General features: G+C 35.5%; 1 protein-coding gene across 1 annotated transcript; it reads left to right on the top strand.

Annotated features, from left to right (window-relative positions):
* The first annotated feature begins 332 nt into the window (after positions 1 to 332).
* Positions 333 to 9,250, top strand: LOC115960105. The gene is made up of 12 exons (XM_031078811.1): positions 333 to 536; positions 1,642 to 1,817; positions 1,997 to 2,182; positions 2,351 to 2,513; positions 2,639 to 2,828; positions 3,016 to 3,145; positions 6,531 to 6,693; positions 7,438 to 7,607; positions 7,797 to 7,982; positions 8,151 to 8,313; positions 8,729 to 8,918; positions 9,118 to 9,250. Exons 1-12 carry the CDS (start codon positions 413 to 415, stop codon positions 9,248 to 9,250), a joined length of 1,974 nt encoding a protein of 657 aa, XP_030934671.1. The 5' UTR covers positions 333 to 412.
* Positions 9,251 to 20,347: the final 11,097 nt, after the last annotated feature.

Here is a 20,347-nt window from a genome sequence, read left to right as displayed (position 1 = left end):
TTCAAAAAAAAATAAAAGAGCATCACGTGCATGCCCAGAGACTATTGATATTTTACTGTGTTGTAAATAAAAAAATTATTAAAAAAAAAAAGAATAAAGAAGAAGAAGAAGTAAGAAGTAAGAACATTTATTCTACACCGATATAGGCTACTTTTTAGGCCCCAAAAATAACAACTTGGGCTCATGGGCTGCCTCTTGCTTTGGTCAGGGTATCTCCTCCAACCCCAGTTGGGTCCTTTGGACTTTTTGATATTAAAAAAATTGAAACCAAAAAAAAAACAAAAACAAAAACAAAATGTCAAAAACGGCAACTAGCAGTAGGAATCTTCATAGTTCATAGAACAGAGACGAAAAGAAAGAGAGAAAAACAGTGGGATTGACTTTAGTTTGTGGGTGATCCTTGTGTTTGGAAATGGCCGCTGAGAGCGAAAAGGGAAGTGTATGTGTAACGGGTGCAGGAGGGTTCCTTGCCTCATGGCTCGTAAAGCTACTTCTCTCCAACAACTATATTGTCCACGCTACAGTTAGACAACCCGGTAATTCATTTTCCTTTCTATCTCTCTCTTCTTCTTTTTTGATACATTTAAAGTAAGGGAGGAGGGATTTTAGATTTCTTTTGTATATTTGATTCTTACTTAGTACGTCTGACTTCTTAAGTATTACTGTTTCATCAGTCCTACTATGGACTATTTATATTGTTTCAGCTTATGATTGCTTGGAACAAAATTCCTATATATATATATATATATATATATAGGTTGTGAATTGTGATCTGATGGTGTTTTTCTTTGTTTAATATGTCATTGGTTCTTAAGGGAAAAGAAAAACAAAAAGAAACGAAAATGAAAATGAAAATGCATTAAATGCTAATATAAAGCAAATTATACTAGTAGATAAAAATAGAAACAGAAAATATTAATGTAAAATTTGCTATTAGTTTCAGTGCAATGAGATACAGGGCCTTTGAGAGAAGGAATTTTACTTCAACCAGGACATTTTTTGTAATCGTTTGCAATTGGAATAGACATAATTTTTCCACATGTTTTATTTGTGTAAAATGTAATATAATCATGTCAAATATTTTTTTTAAAAGAAAAGAAAAAGAAATGTAATCATGTCAAATAGTTTCAAAAACAAATGAACTAACTTAAAGAACTATCAAAAGTCAATATATAATACAAATTCTCTATAGAACTTTTTGTGTTCCACTTTGTACTCTATCAATCTAGCAATCATAACTTGTCGTGTATTCTTTTTTACTTTCTTTATAAAATAAATGAAGTTTTAAATGTGGGAAAAAATTCAGACACATGGTGGAATATAAAGCAGAACACAAAAAGTAGTAGAGAGAATTTGTATTCGTCAATATATATTAAGAATTTTATTTCGATGGGATGAATAAATAGTTACAATGGATGGTGGGGGTCCTAGGGGATTTGAACCTTAGACATCTTCATTAGAAACACTAGAAAGTGTCAATTAAACTATAATGCTCTTAACTGCTACTTTCAGTTTTAGTCTTTTAGAATGAAATTGTATCAAACAAAAATTTTTTAATCTATCTAGGAGAACTGTAATTAATTTGCTGCTAAATCATTTTTTGAATGCTTCTTAAGATGACTTTTAGGAAATTGTGTGCAGGAGATGTGAAGAATGCTCATTTGAGTGAATTTGAGAACGCATCCACAAACTTGAGACTATTCAAGGCAGAATTACTGGATTATGACTCCATATGTTCAGCAGTTGAAGGGTGCATTGGAGTATTCCATGTTGCTAGTCCAGTTCCAGTTCCTAAAACCACAGTACCAAACCCAGAGGCAAGAATACCTATCTATGATTTCTTTTTCCCCATTAATAAATAGTTTTGCATCAACTAGTACAAATCTACTAAGATGCCCTTAATAATATAATTATATTACCTTCCTAAGGTAGTAAATAAATTATGCATAGATTTTTTTTTTCCTTTTCACACTTTTTTCATATATATTTTTTGAAGGTAGAAGTGATTGAGCCTGCTGTAAAGGGCACACTTAACGTACTGAAAGCATGTCTTGAAGCAAAAGTTAAGCGAGTTGTTGTTGTGTCCTCTTTTGCTGCTGTGGGCATGAATCCAAGTTGGCCCAAGGATCAAGTGACTGATGAAACATGTTGGTCTGATAAGGAATATTGTAGAACTACAAAGGTAACTGACCACAAAATACAATTGTATGTTGAGCTTGTAGCTCTATTTTGTACATCGTGTGATTCCAATACAAATTTAGTAAAATTACTTGCATACCAATTCTGAAATATAGATTGGGTATATTGTATCTACTTGTATACTCAATGATCTAGTTCTAAATTTTTACAGAACTGGTATTGTCTTTCTAAAACGGAAGCAGAAAGTGAGGCCTTGGAATTTGCAAAAAGAAGTGGGCTTGATGTTGTAACTGTATGTCCTTCCCTTATTTTAGGGCCAATTCTACAGCCTTCAGTGAATGCAAGCAGCGTGGTTATCTTGAAACTTCTGAAAGGTGTTTGCCTGTAAGATTAGTATCTCCATTAATCCTTCCATGCTTTTAAATGTATGTCTTCTCTTCTTCTTTTTTTGTAATGAAGGTATACTTATCTCGTTTTCTACCACTTAACTACCACGTAGATGGTTCTGAATCACTAGAAAACAAGTTCCGAAGGATTGTAGATGTACGTGATGTAGCTGAGGCACTACTATTGGCCTATCAAAAGCCTGAGGCCAAAGGAAGATACATATGCATAGCACACATAATCAAGGCAAAGGATCTGATTGACTTGCTGAAAAGTATATACCCCAACTATAACTATCCTAAGAAGTAAGCTTCTCATTCGATTCTATTTTATTTACAAAGGTGATCTTTCAATGTTGCTTCTATTTATGGATCAATGTGGTTGTGCAAAAGGACAAATAAAGCACCAATAATCATCTCTAGTATCTTTCTTTTTCTAGTTGTTTATATAAACATATCGGGCTGTCTCAACTCATGATTTCTGTATTGGCAGCTTTACCGAAGTGCATGAAGAAGAAAGGGTGAGTTCTGAGAAATTGCAAAAATTGGGTTGGAGTTTCCGGCCATTGAAGGAATCTTTAATTGATTCCGTTGAAAACTATTGCAAGGCTGGACTCATTGATTGAAAACATTGGATTGTAATTTTTATCTTCCTAACTAAGTATAGGTTTCATAAAGGCAACAGTTATGGCTTAATATAATGATTTCAAAGCAAAACTGAGTTTGACCCGCATATCTTCTGGCATGTGTCTACATATCACTATTTCATTAAGTCTGTTATTCCAAATTTTAATCTTACTTTTTAGTATTCTCTTTTATGTGGTTGTCTTTGGGATAAGTGATTACTATCTCTTATTTAGAGTGAAAAGGAACTCTACATGTTGGGTTCTACCTGTGGTGGTATTAGATGTTAAAGAAATTAACTTAGCAGCTTCTTCTCAATTCATTTAAAAAACATTGTTGATTTGTTCTCTCTTTGGTCTACTAATTGTCACAAAGTATACGTTTGGAGAGCGTTTTGCGCATCCAAACGTCCAGCATTTCCCTAGTTTTTTTTTTTTTTTTTTTTTTTTAATTTTTTTTTTATTGAGACCCGCGTATCTTTTTGACTTTGTTTGCCAGTGCACTGTTTACACTAGCAAGATAAGTAGTGGACAGTGCACACCAGTGGATCCCGTGCACTGTTCACGAGAGTTCACAAGACCCACAAATCTCTTTTTTCATCAACTTTTTCATAAAAAATAGATCTCACGGTACTATTTACATATTTAAAAATTATTTTGCTATAGTGTTTTCAGTTTTTAGCAAAATAAGCTGTATCTAAACGGACTGAAAGTCTCAGTTGGCAACTGCCCACAATCCTCCCAGAAGAATTCCCTAATACCAACCCAATGATAGATTCGAACTCTTGCATCCGGAGCAAGAATCATAAGGCAATGGAGGAGTTCTCTCTCTAGCTTTGCAAGATCTACTTCCCTTGGAGCATGTAGTATATACCCTATAGAAAAGATTGACGGTTAAACAATTCTACTTCAAAACCAAGTTTCAATTCTGATCTAAACCTGGAAAATAGCCAGAATGCCTACCTCTTGCCCAACTCAGAGCATGAGGCTCTAATACTTTGGCCCTTGGTCTTAAGTCTTAACTTAGTTCCGTACTTGATGATGACAAAATCTCTTGCCTCGGTCTGTTCAATGCAAAATTCTCTTATTACTAGTTGCAAAATCCAGAATAGAGAATTTAACTCTAAGAAAGCATTGTCAAATTCAATTCAATTCAATGAACTTCATCTGGGACCAACAACGTGAGCCACTAGCACAGCCTAAAACCCTTTTTTTTTTAAATAAAGAAGAAAAGTTTTAAAGTTATCCAAGAAATTTTTAATATTTTTGTCTTTAGCAATTAAGGGATTTTTAAAAATCATATATATATATATATATATTTGGGAAAACTTTTAAAACTTTAATTAGCTTTACCAGTACCATAGTATACAAATTGAAAAACCAATTCAACTAGTCAAGATTTATGTTTTCCTAATTAAGCCCTCCTATTGATGGTGATCACTTGTCGATTGGGATCAATGTGCCTATCAATACATCACCCGAATTGAACAGATGGTTGGAGGAAAAAGGATCTCATGTTTCTGTTATATGTTGCAAGTCTCTCATAATTCATGTTTTGAAAGACTCGTTGCATAAAATGGTGTGAGACCCATATGTTGTAAAAGTTTCATTATACAATAAAAACAAGAGATATCTTCTTCGGTTGGGGGCGTGAAATTTACTACCAACCTGTAACGACCCAAGGAAAAGCGCTAGCCACATCTGCACTATACCTCAAAAGGACTAGTCACAATTGAGGCTCTTTATAGTTGTTAATAAAGCCCAGTTCAACCCAGTAAATACCCGATGTGGGACTCATCACACACCCACACACATCACACAATCAATCAAATTGGGGCATCACAATCTCCCCCACTTAAATCCCTAACGTCCTCGTTAGGGCCCACTTTGTGGGGTAGTGTCTCTGAGCCCACATGGGATTACCGGGCCGGCTCTGATACCATATGTAACGACCCAAGGAAAAGCGCTAGTCACATCTGCACTATACCTCAAAAGGACCAGTCACAATTGAGGCTCCTTATAGTTGTTAATAAAGCCCAGTTCAACCCAGTAAATACCCGATGTGGGACTCATCACACACACACACACATCACACAATCAATTAAATTGGAGCATCACAATCTCCCCCACTTAAATCCCTAACGTCCTCGTTAGGGCCCACTTTGTGGGGGTAGTGTCTCCGAGCCCACACGGGATTACCGGGCCGGCTCTGATACCATATGTAACGACCCAGGGAAAAGCGCTAGCCACATCTGCGCTATACCTCAAAAAGACTAGTCACAATTAAGGCTCCTTGTAGATGTTAATAAAACCCAGATCTATCGTTAGGGCCCACTTTGTGGGGTAGTGTCTCCGAGCCCACACAGGATTACTGGACCGGCTCTGATACCATATGTAACGATCCAAGGAAAAACGCTAGCCACATCTGCGCTATACCTCAAAAGGACTAGTCACAATTGAGGCTCCTTATAGTTGTTAATAAAGCCCAGTTCAACCCAGTAAATACCCGATGTGGGACTCATCACACACCCACATACATCACACAATCAATCAAATTGGGGCATCACACAACCGATAAATTTGGTGGAGTCAACTACACCACGCTCTCACATGAGTAGTTGGATACGCTTTCACATGAGTAGTTGGATCTTGATCAAGTCCTTATTTGGGTCTTTCAAGGTTATGAACTTTTTTTTAACATAATTGAGTTTGTTTTTGACAAAAGTGTCAAAACTTTTGATCCACGAAATGACACATTTTTCTACAATGGGTTGTGTAAGGTACCCGTTAACAACAATTTTTTTGGCAGCTTTTGCCAATAACAATAATTTATTTGGGAGCTTTTGACATTATTTTTATCTTTTTTGACAATTTTTTTCCCTTTTTTTTTTTTTAAGTGAGACCCTATAGGAATATCGTAACAAACACTGCACGGTGCTTGTCAACATTTCCCCTTCCACAATTTACATATTTGTCAACTAGTGGAAAGTGGATAATCACTACTTGCCGCATGTTTAAATTGACAAATGTGTCATTTTGTGTTCTTACTTCTGACTACACCTTCTTGTATTTCTCAATCTTTTGTAGGATAGGATTTTTATTGTACACCTAGACAAGCCATTTTTTGGGCCCATAAAAACCGCTTGGGCTGCCTCTTTCCCTGGTCAGGGTAGGAACTATGGACTATTCCTCATCTATCTCCTCCAACACCGTTGGGTTAGGTTAGGGATGGGGACATGGGGTGGTTCCTTTAGGCCTTTTTATAGTCCCTTGGTTCTTCCTTTCGGTGAAAAGAACACTAAAAAAAAACTAAAAACTTACATTGGGAAGGGTCATAGAGCACAGAAGAAAAGAAAGAGAGAAGAACAGTGCTGTTGCGTGTTAACTTGTTGAGGTGGGTGAGTGTTGGAAACTGGTTTTGGAAATGGCAGCTGAGAATGAGAAGGGAAGAGTTTGTGTAACAGGAGGAGGAGGATTCCTTGCTTCATGGGTCATTAAGCTACTTCTCTCCAAGAACTATTTTGTCCACACAACCGTTAGACAACCCGGTAACTCATTTCCCTTGCCTTCTCTCTTCTTCTTTCTTTTCTTCTTTATGTATTTTTTTTTGATACAGTTAAAAGTTTGGGAAAGGAAAAGGGATTGCTTTTGCCTATTAACTAGTGCTATTACTGTTTCATCGATCTTGCAATTGCCTTTTATATTGTTTCAACTTTCATCTTATAATTAAGTGTTCGGAAATAAATTTCTACAGCTTGTGACATGATGTAATCTTTGTTTAGTATCCGGTCGGTTCTTAAGGGAAAAGAAATACAAAATGAAACTGCTAATACAAAATGAATTATAGATAAAAATAGAAACAGAATATGCTAATGTACAATTTTATTTTCTATTTTTCCTTTCTAATATAAAATTTTGCTACTACTTTCACAGCAATAAACTTACTGGGCTGTTGACTTAACCCACTTATTTGTGTGGAGGAATTTCATTTTAATCAGAAAAAAGAGAAACGGACATTTCTCATATCTGTTGCAAATGGAATAGACTCAAGCTTTCTACATGTTCTATTTGTTTGAAATGAAATATAATCATGTTAAATACTTTTAAGAAACAAAAGGACGGACTTTAAACTATAAATGCCATTTTCCACTTTCAGTTTTAGTTTTAGAGCAAATTTGTATCAAACAAAATTTTTAAAAAAATTCCCCTCTATCTAGGAGAACTATAATTAATTGCTGCTAAACCATTTTTTGGATGCTTCTTAAGATGAACTTCTAGGAAATTGTGTGCAGGAGATGTGAAGTATGCTCACTTGAGTGAATTTGAGAACGCATCCACAAACTTGAAACTATTCAAGGCAGACCTACTGGATTACAACTCCATATGTTCTGCAGTTGAAGGGTGCATTGGAGTATTCCACGTTGCTAGTCCAGTTCCTTATACCACAGGCCCAAACCCTGAGGCAAGAATACCTAACTATGACTTCTTTTTCCCCATTAACAAATAGTTTTGCATCAATTAGTACAAATCTACTAAGACACCCTTAATAATATAATTATATTGCCTTCCTAAGTTGTTTAATATATTATGCATAGAAATTTTTTTTTGCTTTCCTTAATTTTCACTCTCTTTTCATATATCTTTTGTAAAGGTAGAAGTGATTGAGCCTGCTGTAAAGGGCACACTTAATGTACTGAAAGCATGTGTTGAAGCAAAAGTTAAGAGGGTTGTTGTTGTGTCCTCTATTGCTGCTCTTGTGATGAATCCAAGCTGGCCCAAGGATCAAGTGATTGATGAAACTTGTTGGTCTGACAAGGAATATTGTAGAACTACAAAGGTAACTGACCACAAAATACAATTGTATGTTGAGCTTGTAGCTCTATTTTGTACATCGTGTGATTCCAATACAAATTTAGTAAAATTACTTGCATACCAATTCTGAAATATAGATTGGGTAAATTGTATCTACTTGTATACTCAATGATCTAGTTCTAAATTTTTCCAGAACTGGTATTGTCTTTCTAAAACGGAAGCAGAAAGTGAGGCCTTAGAATTTGCAAAAAGAAGTGGGCTTGATGTTGTAACTGTATGTCCTTCCCTTATATTGGGGCCAATGCTGCAGCGTACAGTGAATGCAAGTAGCTTGGTTATCTTGAGACTTCTAAAAGGTACTAGCCCGTAGCATATTATCTCTATTGTAATCTTTCCAGCCTTTTAAATGTATGAATGTTAATAAATATAAATATGTATATAATACATGTCACCTTTTATAATTTTATATACTGGTGAAAATGTGTATCTTACTCTCTGCATGTATTTATGAACAAACTATTAACATCTCAAGTTAATGTTTCATGCTTTATTTTTATTTTTTTAAGACTTAGGTCCATATTTCTAGGATTCCTGCTTCTTTTGATTTCCATCCCTGTCATTGTACCTTGCTTTGCCACAAGTGGCTCTAGTGATTCTGATTAATATATTAAAGAATTTAGTTTTCCTCCTAAGTCATGGGCTCATGGCTTCTTTTTGATTTGTAATGAAGGGTATACTTCTCTAATCTTTTACCACATAATTAACACGCAGATGGTTGTGAATCACTGGAAAACAAGCTTCGATATATTGTAGACGTACGTGATGTAGCTGAGGCACTAATCCTGGCCTATGAGAATCCTGAGGCTGAAGGAAGATACATATGCATGGCATACACAATCAAGGCAAAGGATGTGGTTGACTTGCTAAAGAGTATATACCCCAACTATAACTATCCAAAGAAGTAAGTTTCTCTATTGATGCTATTTATTACTAAGGTGATTTTTCAAAGTGGTATATATTTATTGATCAACATGGTTATGTGGTCATGCAAAAGGGTGAACAACTAACGATCATCCCCTCTATTTTTCCTTTGCTAGTCGTTTACGTAACATATTTGCCTGTCTCAACTCATTGATTTTGGACTTTGCTTGTATTGGCAGCTATACCGAAGTGCCAGAAGAAGGAAGGTTAAGTTCTGAGAAATTGCAAAAATTGGGTTGGAGTTTCCGGCCATTGAAGGAAACTCTAACTGATTCCGTTGAAAGCTATCGCAAAGCTGGACTGGTTGATTGAAAAGCAAATGACAGTTTGGCTTAATGCAATGATTGCAGAGCAACCCTGAGTTTGGATAATAAGTGATTATCAGAATTAATTAAGTTATATCAAGTTTTATTCTTAATCTTATTTTACTCTCCTTGGTGGCAACCTTTTGGGATAATAAGTGATTGTCAGTTTGAATCCTATTTTCATTCTACCTCTTATTTAGAGTAAAAAGGAACTGTGTGTTGAGTTCTTTCTCATTGTGGGTGTATTTAGGCTCACATGGAGGATCAATTTTTTTTGGCCTCTTTAGGCTTAACTAATTATTGTGACCCTCATGATTGTGGTAGCATATAACGAGAATTTTTATGTCATGCTGAGACTTTAGGTACTTTGACCAGGATGTGGATTGAGGTTGACACAATGTGGGTGTGGCGTTTTACACTTAACTTTTACAGCTTAGTCCGCTTATTAGTCGAACAGAGAGCGAGTGATTATATTTATACCTATTGGTATATTTCTTCACCTCTCTAGCATTGCAACGTCTACTTCCCTTGGAGCTTGTAATGTACAGAAATGATTATGTTAAACAATTCTACTTCAAAACCAGGTTTTGATTCTGATCTGAACATGGAAAATAGGCCTAATGCCAACCTGTTGCCCAACACAAAGCTTTTATAAATTATAAGATCACAGCTAATTTTACACTTATTTTCCCAACTATCCAATATGACTGCTGTTAATAATTAAAAAAAAAGAGCTATGAGTCTAGTCATGGTATGCCACAAAGGATAGTTACAAAAAAATGGATGTAGGATTAGTTTTGGTCCTAGAATAACTCAGAATATTTCAATCCTTGGTTGAGTCCATTTGTTCTAAGTGTTTTTTTTTTTGGGAGTGAAATTTGTTCTAAGAGTTGAATGGCTTCTTGTGGCTTCGTTTAAAATTAAGCCGACCAATTCCCATGCATCTGAAGTCTACCATTTGTTCGAGCCCTTGTTATCAAGTGAAAAAGGCTTTGTCAATTGGATGTATTGTACATTTAAAATTTTATTTCTTAAATCTAAAATTGTACATGATACCAACTTAAAAAAAAAAAAAAAAAGGAAAAAATACTTTTATAGTACTCCATAATATTTAATCTGATTTAGGAAAGAGAGCAATTTTAAATGAAGAGACCTTCGTTTCGTTTTAAACTAGTTTTTTTTTGGGAAGAGTTTTGAATTTTAGTTAGGTTCAAACTTAAACATTAAAATAAATATCAAGAAATCCTGACTTATTCATTGGGTTTTGATTATCTAATTTGATTGATTACTTTAATTTTTTTTTATTATGGCGTACTCAATTTTATTTTATTAAAATATATATTAATGAATGGATAATGTCACATTTTAACTTTGTTGAGGGACCAAAATTTAACGTCTTACAACGGGTCTAAACACAAGCCCACAGGGTACTATGTCAAATCTAATAAAATATTTGAGTATATCTTCCTCGTCAACAATTGATTTTGAGGTGGAGAGTCTATCCATTTGATTTTGAGTATCTAATTTGGATGGTGGCTATTTCTTTTTTTAATGAATGAATAATGTCACATTTCAACATTGTTGAGAGATCACAATTTGACTCCTTATAACCACTGTAAACACAAACCCACTGGGTACTATGTCAAATGCCATAAAATATTTAAGTATATCTTCTTCGTCAACAATTGATTTTGGGCTAGAGAGTCAATCAATTTGATATTGAGTATCTAATTTGGATGGTGACTATTTCATTTTTTTAATGAATGAATAATGTCACATTTCAACCTTGTTGAGGGACCACAATTTGACTTCCTCCAACTGCTTTAAACACAGCAGGCCCACAGGGTGCTATGTCAAATGCCATAAAATATTTGAGCATGTCTTCCTCGTCAACAATAGTATCTAATTTGGATGGTGACTATTTCATTTTTTTTCATATATATATATATATATATATATGTAGGGATAAGGGTCCAAAATCATATATTGGGCCTTGGGTTTTGTCTGAGGACGTTAAATGGTTCGAGGAGGGACAAATAGTTATAAGAGGTTCCAATTTAAAGTCTCATGAGTAAGGAATGAATAGAAGATGGTCTGAGGAGGAACTCCTCCTCGGATATGATGAATGCAGCTCAAGTATGTATTCCAACAATTAGAGTGACCCTCTAAGAAGCTTCAGTGATAGGGATGTGCCTCATGAATATACGAAAAGGAAGGAAACCCAAAAATATCTAAAGGAAAACTGCTACCACCGCATTAAATGCACTGCAGCTACTTTTCTGGCACAGTGCTGTATTAGCTATCACAACTCACAGAAAGCCAAAGAGGGTGTCTAATGGGACAGACACTCAAGTAAGGGCTTAAATGATCAACAAGTGTAGGATCAAGATGGTCCAAAAGGAGTTATATAATGTGAGAGACCCTCCATGAGATGAGGATCGAAAAAATAGAGAAAGAATATTATAGCAATCAAAATTATACTTGTACCCAATTGTTATTGATTTGTATGGAAAAATACCTCCTCAGACAGTAAATTCATTTAGCTTTATTTTCTTTGTTCTTGCTTGATTATTTTTTAAATCCATACTAGCCGTTGTCAAATTCATTAGGGCCTAGTTCTTCGACCCACTCTCTACAAATTTATTGTACTGGGCTCATTGGGCCAAGATTTCATACATCTTGGGCTTGGGCTGCAAACCGTGTCCCTACAATACATATAAACTGAAGCATAACATTTATTGTTGCTACGCTCCAGTTGAGCCACATCAACATCCACGTCATTATCTTTTTTCTTTCTAATTTTCCTATAATTGTTTTTAACATTTATATTTTTAATATGGGATAATTACAGTAAACCCACCTGAGGTTTGGCCCATTTGCGCTTTGCCTACCCGTGGTTCAAAATTTATCACTTTGCCCACCTGTACATCAATCTGTTACCCCCCCAATTACCCACCTCACCCTCAGACGTTAGAAAAACACCCTTTTATGCCAAATTAGAACATAACACGAATCAAACAACCCGAACTCACTCTCTTTTCCTCACAAGCCCTAGAGACGCGAAAATCCCTGTAACTGAGCTGGGGTTTTGATTTTTCTTATCGTGCTTTCATGTGAGGGTGAGGTTCTGACTTTGGGTTGTCTTGAGGCATTGAATATTCGAAGATAGATCATCACCAGGTACGACATTTCTGCTTTATGGTTCTGAGCTGGGGTTTCAAGTTTTGATGGTAGTTTTGATTCATAGGAAGTTGATAATCAATGTTTTCTTCGAGTGGAAATTACTCAGGTTCAAGTGGGCATATGTGTACATATGAGACTTGTGTGCTGAGAACAAATCTGACAGTGGATAATTTTGGGAGAAGGTTTCTGGATTGTAGCCGATACAAGGTAAGTATACTTTTTACTTAATCTAGTTGATTCACGTGAGATTGGAATGTGATGTGTTCAATTCAATTTATGAACAAGTTGGTCCCAAGTGCCCTTTCTTTAAATGGATTGATAATCCCACTTGCATGCGTGGGAATGAAGCTACCCATTTGGTGCAACAAAAGCTGGATTTAGAGTGAGCTGCAACTTGCACATGAAAGGGAAAGAGAAGCTACCCAGACAGCAGCAGAAGCTACCCAAATGGCAGAAATTGCTCAAGACAGAGCAGCAAAAGCCATTAAGAGGGAGAGAAAGTTTCAAGCTTCCTCTGTTCAAGCCAAGGAGATAGCAGTGAGAGTTTTAGAGCAAGAGAGAAAGTGTAGAATTGCACTAATTCTGTCATGGTTTTTTTTTTTTTTTTTGGTTATGTTGTTTTCATGTTTTGGCTCAAGTGGGAATGTTGGAATGATGAGATTGAGCCTGCCTGATGGGTTGTAATATAAGCTGGTCCTCAATTGTATTGTAATAGAACTATGAAAGAATTTTTTGAGAATGAGAACTATGTAAGGTGGTAGATGCTATTGGCTTGAAGCCACTTAATAATATAAGCCTTTTTAAGATAAAGTGTTATTTATGTTAGATGCTGTTGGTATTTTTGTTTAAAGTGAATTGGTTACTTATGAGCTGTAAGCTGTTGGTGTTGGTGTTTTGTTGGATGTTGTGAGCTGTGTTGGTTTGTGCATAAAGTGCATTATGTGAAGACAATTGTGTTGAAAGTGAATTTAAAGTGCATGACAATCTGTCAACTTGCAAGAAAAGACAACAAATGCATACATATACCTGCTATTCAACACATACACCTGCTATTCAACACATACACCCTGCACACATAAACAAACTCATATAATAATAACTCATATGACAAACTGCAATAATTAGAATAATAATTTTGAACACCTGTCATTAAGTTGGGAAATTGTATACATATTTTAAGGTGGCATTAAATAGTCTTTCATCAACCACCAATAAATATAAGGCATTTAGTACAACAACCAAAACAATTGCAGCTGCCCAATGTTTACAAAACTTACAAAAATACAAAAAGTGTTTGAACAGCTATATAAAAAAGTGTCTTGCCATTGTCTGCCCTGCCATTGCCATTGTCTGCCCTGCCATTGTCTACAAACTACATAAAACCTTAACACTACATAACCCTAATACATTATACATAGCAACAAAAGTGTCTTAACTTAGTCTTCATTTATTGCCCTTGCCCCTGCCTCTCCCACCACAGCTGGCCATTCCACCTCTTGTTCTACATTTCTAAGCCCTAGCTGCATCACCCATTTCTCTCAAAGCAGCTCCTCTGGTGGCAGGTAGTCTTGTAGGCTACAAAGTACAAGAATTTACATGTTAGCTACCAGTATCACAGTTTTATGAATAAAACATCAAACCTAACATTACAGTACCTGTGATGATAGTGCTCTACTGTCTCATGTTTCTACAAGGGTGTGTGGTATTGGCTGGCTTGAAGAGAACTAAGGAACTCCTCTAACTGTGTACCTGAAGTCTAAAAAGTACCATTGACTTGGGTTCTATGACCATGGAGCTGGTGGCCCTAACCATGGAGCTTGTGGCTGTGGAGCTGGAGTTTGTGGCTGTGACCCTGCTGTCTGGTTGGATGAGGATGAGGCCATAATGTAAGGTTGATGTGTTGGTAAAGGCTGAGCTGAGGATTGGGTCTGTGATGAAGATGGGGCCTGGGATCTTTGTCTGTGTGTAGAAGGCATTCCACTTCCCTGCAACCAAATATGAGCATGTTTTTACAATGTCAGTTATTAGCATTTTGCATTTGAATAAAAAAAAATTTTGTAAAAACTTACAGATTTCCCTTTCTGCAATCTCTACCTCCTCTCCCATGTTGTCTCACCAGTGACATTGGTCTTGCATCCCTTTGCATTGTGCCCTTCATGTTGACACCTTCCACACCTCACTGGCCTGTTTGCTCTAGACACCTTATAAGGGTTCGGCTCATCAGCATCTCTCTTCCTCTTCATGGGTGGCCTGTCTGGTGGCTTATAGACAATAGGTGCAACAGGCTTGGGTTAGCCACTTGACATCCACTCAGACTGGCTAGGCATGGGAGGTATGGGTGTCTTGTATGTCTCTACATAAGCATCCTTGTAGTAGCATGGATGGGTGTAGTCTTCTGGTTTCTCACGATTCAGAAAAATGGTTGCAACTCCATGCTTGTAGGGGATTCCTGTCAAGTCTCATACTCTACAACTGCATGTCCTATTTACCAAGTCCACCACATGCCTTTGCCTCTCATTGTCAACCTTATACACAAACCTCCCAGAAGGAACTGCACAGAAACCCTTACACTCTAATTTTAACTGCTCCATCTTTTTTTGTATGCTTGGACACAACTTGCCACCATACTTTTCTATGCCAGTCTTCTTTATATACATCCTGCTCATAAGCCTAACTCTGATCCACTCCAGCATTGATAAGATGGGCTTGTCTCTAGCCTTCACAATCGTAGAGTTAAAACTCTCACTCAGATTATTTACCATATAATCTGTCAAAACTCTTGAAGAAAAGTGGGATCTAGTCCACTGTGCAGGCTCTATATCAGCCAAGTACTTCCAAGCTTCTTCATCCAAACTCTTAAGATGGTCCATCCCTCTCTCAAATTCCCTGGCTAATGTTGTGCCAGCACACCTCCACAATACACTTTTCAACTCCATGCCCTTGTGGTTAACCTTGAAATTGTTGTATATGTGCTTCACACAATACCTGTGCTCCACAGTTGGGAATAGAGTCTCCATTGCAAGTAGAAAGCCCTGCAATCAAGTAAGCAAGTAAGTATTCAATGTCAGCAAGTAAGCATGTAAAAAGGTAAGCATGTAATGAAGTCATGAACATAAGCTAGATGATAATACCTTCTGCCTGTCACTGATGAATACAAAATTGAGCTCCTCTGGCCTACCAATGTCATCTACAAACTGCTCCAAGAACCAGGTCCAGCTATCCTTGTTCTCTTGCTCAACCACAGCCATTGCCACTGGGAATATATTGTCATTTCCATCCTTGACAGTGGTAGATAATAATTGCCCACCAAACCTACCATTCAAGTGGCATCCATCCAGCCCAACAAAGGGTCTACAACCACCTAGAAAGCCAACCTTCTGAGCATTGTACCTAATGTACATCCTTTTAAACTTGGGCTCTGCATTCTCATTTTCCATCTCTGTTTGCAAAATCATCCTACTTCTTACATCTGTTCTTAATATCATTTCTGCATAATCTCTAAGTAGGTCATACTGAGCCTCTTCATTCCCAATAATCACCTCCCTAGCTGCCTTCCTTCATCTCTACACCTGACTAAGACTTAAATCAATTGAAATCTTCTGCATCACATGGTGCTTAACACCTGAGACCTCCCAATTAGGATTCTTACCAAAATCCTCCAAATACCTCTTTGCCACATAGGCTGGTGTAACTTGCCCATTTTTAAATGTTAGGGGGCAGGTACACTCAGGATAAAGTGTCTTGATCTCAAATGTGCACTCTTCAGTCACCATTGAGGCATAACGCCTCCATTCACAATTGTTCTTACAATGTATAGAAATCTTCTTCTTATTCAACTTCCACTTAACATCAATGTGATGCTGAATCACATACTCCCTCAAAACCTTCCTAAACACCTGGGAGTTTGGGAACTTCATCCTTTTTGCCAACCTAACATTTTCCATATCACTCCTCTCATTGAACTCCAAATTGCCAGGCCCCTGCTCATCATCAGAACTATCCATACTTGCAATATCATCATCTAAAGTTGGTTCAGCCCACTCTTCATCTAAATCTATGTTTGGAGGAGGAATATTGCTTGGGCCAGGTGCATCTGTGTTTGGCTGAGGTGTATCAGTGTTTGGATGAAGTGTATCAATGGTTGGAACAGTGTTAGGCTCATATGGCACTGTGTGAGGTGGAGAAGACTCACCAAAAATGTCATCAGCAAAGTCTTCTCCTTCTAGACCTTCATTCAACCAATCAAACTCCTCCTCCAGACCATCACCCCCTGTAGCAACTCCTACACCACCCCCTACACCACCCCCTGCACCCCCTATAGCAGCCCTTGCACCAGCTCCTACACCAACCCCTGCACCACCTATAGCAGCCTCTACACCAACTCCTACACCAACCCCTGCACCATCAAGAACTTTAACTGCAAGTGGAGTATTACCATTCTCCACAAACAGTATGATGGTGTCTCTTGGCCCTCCCTCATTAGGCTTGCACATGGGTACCACATCTTGATCATCTTCTATGAGCCTCAAGTCTTCCTCCAAGTTGCCCCCAGGACCTAAATAATGAACCCTACACAGTTCATCAATCCCCAATTCCTCATATATATCTTTTATTTCAAAAAACCTAAGCAAATCAGGATCCCTATACACTATTTCAACTTTCCCACCAAAGTATTCTAAACTAGGGTTCCACAAAAAAGTACCCCCATAATGTACCTCCAATTTCACTTCTTCATCATCCATCTATAATAACAAATTACCAGTTGACACGTATACAATAAACAATTAAAGAATTGTAAACAACAAAAGAGTAAACAGTTGCATGTTTCTGTTTTGCTTTTGGGATGCAACACACACAGAGGGACCACATTTTCTGCTTTGCTTTTGATTCTGTTTTACTAAATAGCATATGCAAACACTAAAATTTAAACCCAATAGAAACTTGGGTTCACTGTGAGACACAATGACTATGACAGACAAAATGCCCATAAACAAACACAAATCCAAAAAACAGGTAGTCACATTTTTCATAAACATCAACAAACACAACCAATATTCTCATTCCATTACATGTAACATTAACCATTGATTGATTACTCAAAAAAAAATAAAACAACCACAAGCCCAAAGTAAAAACCCAAACAGTGATTATTTCTTACCAGGATTTTAGTCCCTCGAACAACCCGTTGCTCGTCTAAGTTTACACTTGCAGCACTATGTCAATATTAGATGCAGAATGGAATTTTCGCGTTTCTAGGGCTCGTGAGGAAAAGAGAGTGAGTTCGTGTTATTTGATCCGTGTTATGTTCTAATTTGGCATAAAAGGGTGTTTTTCTAACGTCTAAGAGTGAGGTGGGTAACCAGGGGGTAACAGATTGATGTACAGGTGGGCAAAGTGATAAGTTTTGAACCATGGGTTGGCAAAGTGCAAACGGGCCAAATCTCAGGTGGGTTTACTGTAATTATCCCTTTTAATATTCACACTTCTCCAACCTTTCTCTTTCCCTTACTTTTTCATCTCTCCACTACTTTTCCAACCTTTCTCCCTCCCTTACCTTTTCATCTCTCTACTACCCTCTACATAAATATCATTCTTCCTCTTTCTCTTTATCTTCCCTTATTTTTGTCTCTTTTTATTCACACCCTGTTACTATAAATTTGTCACTCTCTTTTTCACTCTATACATAGTTTTCCCTAAAAGAAAAAAGGTTCTCTCTCAATTTTTTGGTAGAATTTTTATTTTTCTTACATCTCTACTTTATGTTAATAATTATTTATATTGTTTAAGACTCTACTTTGGATTAATGCGATTTAGTTTTATTTAAAAAAAAAAAAAAATTTTTTTGGTTCTCTTTGATTGTTAAATATTATCCTATTACGTTATAAAGAATTAAATATAGCATATAAAAATATAATATTATTCTATTATATAGTATGATTTGGATAATTTGGTATTTATTCTATTACATATCATGAATTTTTATAGTGCTTAATTTAGATGTTAAACTATAAGACTTTACTAATTTTTGTTTATTTTTTAATCTTTTGTGGTGGACAAAGTACTCTTAATACTTGTATTAGAAGTACATTATATAATGCCATTTATTTAGAGAAAAGAAAAGGTTAGCCAAATGAAAATAATTTGATAGGTGACAAATTTTAGCTTTTGCAATTTTTTTTTTTTTTAATAACAATGCATATATAGAAATTTAATTCTTAGATTTTGCTAATAATTGTTTATTTGATAATATGTTTTGGGTTGATGAAATTAAAATTTATGCAAAGAAAATAACCTTAATAGATTATCAACAAGAAATTGTTTTCCTAATTGGTCCAATTAATCATTGTTAAGTTTTATTAATTTTTTTAGTTACATTTTTTAGTGTTTTGGATTGTAGGTAGAAAAAAAAAAGGTTTAAGAAAGTTTGTATGAAATTAAAAGAATAATTTCCAAATTTTATATTTTTTTTAATGATTCACAAAATGTTAATAACTTTTATTAAAAAATGAATATTTTCGTTAACTTGCCATTTGAATCTTTGAGAAAAATTGTATTGTTTTCATTTTGATACGATAAAATTTATATTTATGATTGTTCCTATATTACATTTATGATTGTCCCTATAATGAATAAAAATATGATTACGAAATACATTACTATTTATTAAATTAGTTTAAATTGTAAAAAAAATTAATAAAACCACCATAAAATAATTATCACGCGCACGCGCGGGTTCGCGGCTAGTCTATATATATAATAATAGGTGAAGCTGAGAGAAACTCAAATTAGAATTCCAAATTAGAGTTTCAATTTTGCGTCATGTGTTCTAAATTATTTATTCTTAAAGAGTTTTATTTCTTAATTTTAGAATCAAATGTGGGACCACATCATAAATATTAATCCAAGTGAGTTGTTAAGTACAAAAACCAAAAAGTATAGAATAAATGAATCGTAAAAATAAAAAAGAAAAAGAAGAGTGCTTCACAATAATTTTTTTTTTTTTTTAAATGGACAATTTACATTTTATACCTAATAATATCCTTACAAAATTTTTAAAAGAGTTAACAAAATATATAAATGACTATCAATAGTATTTAAATTATATATATAGGAATTATATTATATATCTTTAAGTGTATCCATGCATATGTATGAGATTACAAGCTAATCTATATATTACTAAAAGCTTAAGCGTAGCGTTTAATGCTGTTGCTCTCACGTTGCGCCACATCAGTTGCCACGTCATTCTTTTTTTCCTTTTCTTTTTTAAAATATAATTTGTTCTACAATTTTAAAATGGTTTTTACAATTTTCAGCCCTATAAATGCAATTCACTACTTATTTATTACTTCCACTATCAATCTATAATAAATCTGTATAATTAATCCAGCCCACCTCTTATCTATTTAGTTCCACTATTAAGCCCAACCAAAAACCTTTTCAGTTCAGTTTTAGGGTTTTGTGTGAGCCTTTTCAGCTTAAAGGAAAAAACAAAACAAAACAAAACATTGAAGCCTTCAGGTTTCAACGTTTTTTTTTTTTTTTTTCCAATTTTCTTATAATTATTTTTAACATTTATTTTTTTAATATTTACACTTCTCCAACCTTTCTCTCTCCCTTACCGTTTCATCTCCTCACTACTTCTTCAATATTTCTCCCTCCCTTACCTTTTCATCTCCCCACTACCCTCTACATTAATATCATTCTTTCTCTTTCCCTTCATCTTCCTTTATTTTTGTCCCTTCTTATTCACACTCTCTTATTATAAATTTGTCACTATCTCTTCTATTCTATGCATAGTTTTCTCTCGCAAAAAAAAAGAAGGCTCCCTCTCTCTCTCTCTCTCTCTCTCTCTCTCTCTCTCTCTAAATTTTTTGGTGGATTTTTTTATTTTTCTTGCATCTCTACTTTAGGTTGATAA

The sequence above is a fragment of the Quercus lobata genome, chromosome 2 (genome assembly GCF_001633185.2).
Source record: "Quercus lobata isolate SW786 chromosome 2, ValleyOak3.0 Primary Assembly, whole genome shotgun sequence".
Lineage (NCBI taxonomy): Eukaryota > Viridiplantae > Streptophyta > Magnoliopsida > Fagales > Fagaceae > Quercus > Quercus lobata.
The sequence above is the reverse complement of the archived record's forward strand: the minus strand, read 5'-3'. Positions and strand labels throughout refer to the sequence as shown.

Coding starts and splice junctions, on each gene's coding strand:
- LOC115960105 (XM_031078811.1), top strand. CDS start 413: ATGGCCGCTGAGAGCGAAAAGGGAAGTGTATGTGTAACGGGTGCAGGA. Junction 7,983..8,150: donor AATATTGTAGAACTACAAAG/GTAACTGACCAC, acceptor AAATTTTTCCAG/AACTGGTATTGTCTTTCTAA. Junction 8,919..9,117: donor AACTATAACTATCCAAAGAA/GTAAGTTTCTCT, acceptor TTGTATTGGCAG/CTATACCGAAGTGCCAGAAG.